Source organism: Otolemur garnettii, unplaced genomic scaffold (genome assembly GCF_000181295.1).
Source record: "Otolemur garnettii isolate 467f Iridium unplaced genomic scaffold, OtoGar3 scaffold00104, whole genome shotgun sequence".
NCBI lineage: Eukaryota > Metazoa > Chordata > Mammalia > Primates > Galagidae > Otolemur > Otolemur garnettii.
The window spans coordinates 6,314,305-6,320,176 of record NW_003852499.1 but is presented as its reverse complement, the minus strand read 5'-3'; the positions used below and the strand labels follow the sequence as shown (position 1 = coordinate 6,320,176).

The 5,872-nt window shown below is 44.7% G+C and overlaps 1 protein-coding gene across 1 annotated transcript; it reads left to right on the top strand.

Annotated features, from left to right (window-relative positions):
- The first annotated feature begins 1,376 nt into the window (after positions 1 to 1,376).
- On the top strand, positions 1,377 to 2,484 carry LOC100960615 (bcl-2-like protein 13). Its single transcript, XM_023517111.1, has one exon. The coding sequence runs from the start codon at positions 1,615 to 1,617 to the stop codon at positions 2,212 to 2,214; it is 600 nt and encodes a 199-aa protein (XP_023372879.1). The 5' UTR covers positions 1,377 to 1,614; the 3' UTR covers positions 2,215 to 2,484.
- Positions 2,485 to 5,872: the final 3,388 nt, after the last annotated feature.

Genomic DNA, 5,872 nt, shown 5'->3' with positions numbered 1-5,872 from the left:
CATATTCAAACTCTCTATAACATTTATGAGTATTCTCTAGCCAAGTTTAACAAGAAACTTAATGTTTGCTCATTGCTTGAATTTAAGCTCCAACATCCTCATGATGGTACACAAAAAACACACAACTCAGCAAGACAGCACCACAGGTCGACACAACCATGAGACACTGATATACCAAGGTTGGGAAACCTTACTGACTTGTTTGTACAGTGCTGCTAACATAAGCACGGGGTGAGAAGTTTGTGAACTTAATTGTCAGACCTCTTACACACTGGTTCATCCATGAAGCTTTCTTTTATTTGTTTGGTTTTTGTATTTTTAAATTTCCACACACAGCATGGACCTGCATGATGCTATGACCTTCCTACCTTCTCTGACCCTCACTAAAAGAGGTCATTTTCCCATCTGAAGTCTTAATATGTAGCCCTTTAACTATAGCATAGCCTTATTTTTACACCCTACTAAGTGATGAATCCTTGAGCACAAAGTCTTTTTTCTCTGTTGTTTTACATTAATTATTACATTGATTATACTGCTGAGTATCCCTTATCAAAATGCTGGGGTCCAGCCAGGAACCATGGTAAGAGGCTCACTTGAACTCAAGAGTTCAAGACCAGCCTGAGCAAGAGCAAGACCCTATCTCTACTAAAAATAGAAAAAATCAGCCAGGTATCATGGTAGGTGCCTGTAGTCCCAGCTACTCGGAGGCTCAGGTATGAAAGATTTCTTGAACCTAGAAGTTTGAGGTTACTATGAGCTGACGCCACAGCACTCTAACCTGGGTAACAGAGTGAGACCTGTCTCAAAAACAAACAAAAATGCTTGAGACCAGAAGTGTTTGGGGGTATTTTTGGATTTTAGAATATTTACACATACATAACAGGAAGTCTTGGGAAGGGACCCCAGTCTAAACACAAAGTTCATTCATGTTTCATATATTCCTTGTATATAACATGTTTAATAACTGTCTGCTTGAAACCATTTTGGCTGCATTTTGATTGCAGCCTATCCCATGAGGTCAGATATAGAATTTTCCACTTGTAGTGTCCTGTCAGCACTCAAAAAGTTTTGGATTTTGGAGCATTTCAGATTTTAGGTTTTCAGGTTAAGGATGTGCAACCTATGTATAAATTATACTGAATATAAATTAACTTTTGGATTTTGTAGTTTCAGGAGAACTGGTCAGAGGACTGTCAAAAATTCTTCCTCTGCACTGGCCTACAAATAAATGCCTTCAATTCAGAAACTATGTAGGTTGAAACAATGTATTTATTCCTGGGACTTCCATTTAGGAAAAAATTTTTCCAGATGGACATTTATTTTTTAAATATTTGCCTTTCTTTATATTAATAGACTCTCTTCCTCCTTTTCTAGGGCGCCGTCTTTAACCTTGACTCAGAGGAGGAGGAGTGCCCTGGAGTCACTGCAGAGGACAGCAATGACATTTACATCCTGCCCAGTGACAACTCTGGACAAGTCAGTCCTCCAGAGTCTCCAACTGTGACGACCTCCTGGCAGTCAGAGAGCTTACCTGTCTCACTGTCGGCCAGCCAGAGTTGGCACACAGAAAGCTTGCCAGTGTCTCTAGGTCCCGAATCCTGGCAACAGATCGCGATGGATCCTGAGGAAGTCAAAAGCTTGGATAGCAACGGAGCTGGAGAGAAGAGTGAGAACAACTCTTCCAATTCTGACATAGTGCATGTGGAGAAAGAAGAAGTTCCTGAGGGCGTGGAAGAGGCTGCTGCGGCTGCCGGGGAGCTGCAGGAGGCGTTCCCTGAAGCCCCAGCACCCCTGCTTCCACATATCACTGCCACGTCTTTGCTGGAGGCAGGGGAGCCCCACGCAGAGGTGATTGCAGCCGAGAAAGCCAGCCCTGCTACGTCTTTGTTTGTGGAACTTGATGAAGAAGAGGTAAAAGCAGCGACCCTTGAAGCTGGTGAAGTGGAGGAGGAGGAGATCCCCACACTGGAACCCCCAGAAACACTGCTGAGCGAGGAGACAAATGTAGAGAGAGAGCGTCTTTACCCGGAAACGCTGCTGAGCCAGGAGACAGATGTAGAGGGAGAGCGTCTTACGGAGGAGTCCTCCCCCGCTGGGAGAGCGAAGCCCTTGCCCTTGTCTGAGGGCAAGTCTATACTCCTGTTTGGAGGGGCTGCTGCCGTCGCCCTCCTGGCGGTGGCAGTCGGGGTGGCCCTGGCTCTGAGAAAGAAATAGATTTTTCAGAGAGGAAGAAGATGAAAGGATCTAAGGTTTTGTTTGTACTGGCTGGCATCTGAACCCCTAGCAGCTGTTTGGACGTTTGTGGAACATTCTGGGATAACTGGGGGCTTCCGCTCAACAAGGCAGTGGCTTGGTCCACACAGTAGGGCTTGAGGTAGAGGGTGTTCACAGTTATCTGAGTGTAGATTCCAGGGGCTGCGGCTCACACTAGATTCACAATCTTATGAGTAAAGTCCTGCCCCAGAGCAGGGTTTCTCAGCCTCACGTTAGTGACGTTTGCATCCTTCTTTGCTGTAGGAGGCTGTCCTGTGTATCGTAGGATGTTCAGCAACATCCCTGGCCTCTACCCACCCTCCCAGTGATGACAACCAAAAATGTCTCCAGACATTGCCAAATGTCCCCTGCGATAAAACATGCCCTGTTGAAGGCCACTGCTTCTGAGGGGGTGGCGGGTTAATTTAGGAAAATTTGGGATAGAAACTCCTAGGCAAATGGGCCTAGCTGTGGGCCTTGTTGGCTCTTCACCCCTTGAAATGTCATCTTCCTGCTGAACAGGCTGTGTGCTGCAGCCACCCCCATCCTGGAGTGTGAGGGTGCTTGCCCTGCACGCCACAGCTGCCTCTCAGGGACTGCTCTGTCCTCCTCCCCCCAGGTTCCTGCTGACATCCCCCAGGAGAGGGCTCGCTCTGGACTTGGGCTCCAACCTGTCAAGTCCTTGAAGCTCCCAGCTCCTTCTCATAAAGATGCTGCCTTTAGGAATCTCTAAAAAATAAATATAAAAGACACCTAGGGTCCCCTCCCTGTGAGTACAATTGCAAGTAACTGGCCAGAGAGAGGCATTTGTCCCATTCAGCCAGGAGGATGGCCTAATGGCCTACTGAGGTCTCTTCCAGCCCTTTCTTTCAGCAGTCACCCACTTAGCTGTGGCTACTTTTCAGCAGCATCTCTGTTGTTGGATGGTCACTACAACTCTGGACTAGTGTAGTTTTTCCAGTGTCTGACCTCAGTCTTAACTGCTGACCAGTTCTGTGGGTCTCTTGCCAGGAGGTAAGGATTTTCATACTTAGGCTCACAGAACCAATTGGATCATAACTCCTATTGAATATGTAGAAAGTCTCCCATATATCATTGAAATAAAAAGTGGAGGGAAAAGGAGCTTGAATTTCAAGACAGGTTACCTTGAGATTCTAGTTTGGCTTTTAGAGTTCAGGAATCGAGGCGTCCTTACCTAAACTCTTCACAGCCCAGATGCCTGAGTGATGAATCAGAATGATCCTCATCAGTTGTCTGCTAGCTGAGGATCAGCAGCACTTTCTTTCTTCTGGCTGGTCACATTTCTTTTTTGAGACAGAGTCTCACTCTGTCACCCTGGGTAGAGTGCTGTGGCATTATCACAGCTCACAGCAACCTCAAACTCTTGGGCTCAAGCCATCTTCTTGCCTCAGCCTCCTGAGTAACTGGGACTACAGGCACCCACCATGATGCCCAGCTAGTTTTTTTATTTTTTTAGTAGAAACTCATGCTCAGGCAGGTCTTAAACTCCTGAGCTCAAGTGATCCACTTGCATCAGCCTCCCAGAGTGCTAGGATTACAGGCATGAGGCTGGGCACACTTTTAAAGGAGGCGTGGAACTATGACCTTCCAAGCGTCACTGTGCAGGGCACACATGCTTGATAAAAGAGTCGTCTCAGATTTATCCTAGGAAATGTAGCAAATGACTTTTTAGATCATGAAGTTCATGATAAAAGTACCTACCCTGATCACTAAAACCTGATGTTTTCAATGTGCTTTCTCTTTGAAATTTATTTTTTAAAATAAAATCTTCTCCCTAAAGCTTTTATTACTTAAAAGTTGGTCAAGAAAAGATCTGAGCGTATTTGTCTTTTTCAGTTTTATTGTGCAACCTATCTTTACATTCTGAGTCTTAGTACCCCATTTAGGGAGTGGTGTTCTAAGGGTTTGGGTGACCTTGATTAATGCAGCTGGAGGTGAGGGGGGCAGGAGTCAGGGGAGTTTTTTTCTTCATGGGCTTTGGCAGTGAATCATCCTGTATTCAAGCTGATGCGTTGCATAGGTTAAGAGCAAACTGGTGAGTTAATCTCAAATTTTTGTCGTTTATAATAAATTTTCCTTCCAGTGTTAACACTTTTAAACTTTTAATTCTCACTCCTATTGGCTGGGGACATTTAAGCACTAATGAAGCCCAGGTTCACTTCTGAGCTGCTAGGATCTGTGGCTTAGGTAGTGAGGTCTGTGCCCCACACAGCGGGGAGAAGAAGTGTGACGCTGAAGCCGTGATTAGCGCTTAATTTCCCCACCTGTTGGACATTAACCCAAAGCAATTTGGCTAATTGTATTTTGCCCGGTGATGGCAAACGGCTCTTCTTGTCTATTTATTGGCTTTCTCTAGAGCAGTGATTTTCAACTGGTGTGCCATGAGCGGATCTTAGATGTGCCACGAAAATTTAAGTTCAAAGCACAGTAAGTATATTTTTTTCATTCTTTTTTTTTTTTTTTGGCCAACATAATTTAAGTGCGCTGTGTAAGTTTTATAGGTTCAAGTACACTGAGATTAAAAAAAAAGTTGAAAATCACAGTTCTAGAGCGACTTCCTGTTCGTTCCTGAGTAACAGATACGTCTGAGTCCCTGCTCTTCACGTCCTTGTCCCCGGCCTCTGGCAGAGGAAGGCGGCAGCAGACCTAGTGACTGCTTTTCGCAGCAGCTCCTACTTTTTGCTGCTCCATTTTAAAAATTATTTCTCACGTTCCTCTCCTCTTTTGGGGGGGGATCTGATAAGAGGCTATTCTTTCTTGCCCCCCGTCTTACATACCTCCTAAGATAAAGAAAAGATTCAGAATAAATTCACCTTGCTTATGGAAGAGGAAAAGCCTTTGTTAGTCCTTGGAACTCTCCTGAGCTGCTCTCTTAAGGGTCATGATTTCTGATGATTTGGCAAAAGTCCAGTGAAGGTTTGTTGAGGGGAAAAAAAAACAACAACCCAGAATGAAAGAATGCCAGTTTATCCCTTCTGTATTACAATGATAATTCTGGGTCTACAAAAGTCAGCCAGCACCTGTAGTGTGCCTTAGACGGACTCTCATGATCATCACTGCCCTCTAGAGAACATTCTAGATAAAGAAATGCAGCTTTTGACCTGGTTCACCCGTTCCCCACCCAAGGGGTCCTCAATACTTCCTCTTGCCTGGGTTTCTGTACCATCTCCTATCAAATACAGCCCTCCCTACCTAGCTCGTCCTGGGGGAGTGAACAGTGAACCCAGAGACACGGTTATTTGAACCACAGCTGCCATTAATTCCCTCAGGCTTTGTGCTAATTCCTTCTATCAGTGGAAAAGTCCTGCCTGCCCCTTGCCTTTTCCCTAGAGGTGAGATGTGGACAAATGTCCACATTTCACGTATGAATTTTTTAATTATTTTAAGGTATTTTATAGAAATAAAAGGTTTTATAACTTAGAAATCTTTCCCTTCTTTCCTTTCTCAATTTCTGTGTCTTTTCATACAAATTTGTCTTTCCAAGAATTTGAGGGAGTGATCATGTTCAGGAGAGCCTTGTAGGTGATCTGATCACTGATAGAAACAGTTTAGAGCTTTGAACTAATTCCCTCACTGTCTCATTTAAAGTCTCAGCAAC

Excerpts from the sequence above, each read along its gene's own strand:
- LOC100960615 (XM_023517111.1), top strand. The coding sequence starts at position 1,615 with ATGGATCCTGAGGAAGTCAAAAGCTTGGATAGCAACGGAGCTGGAGAG.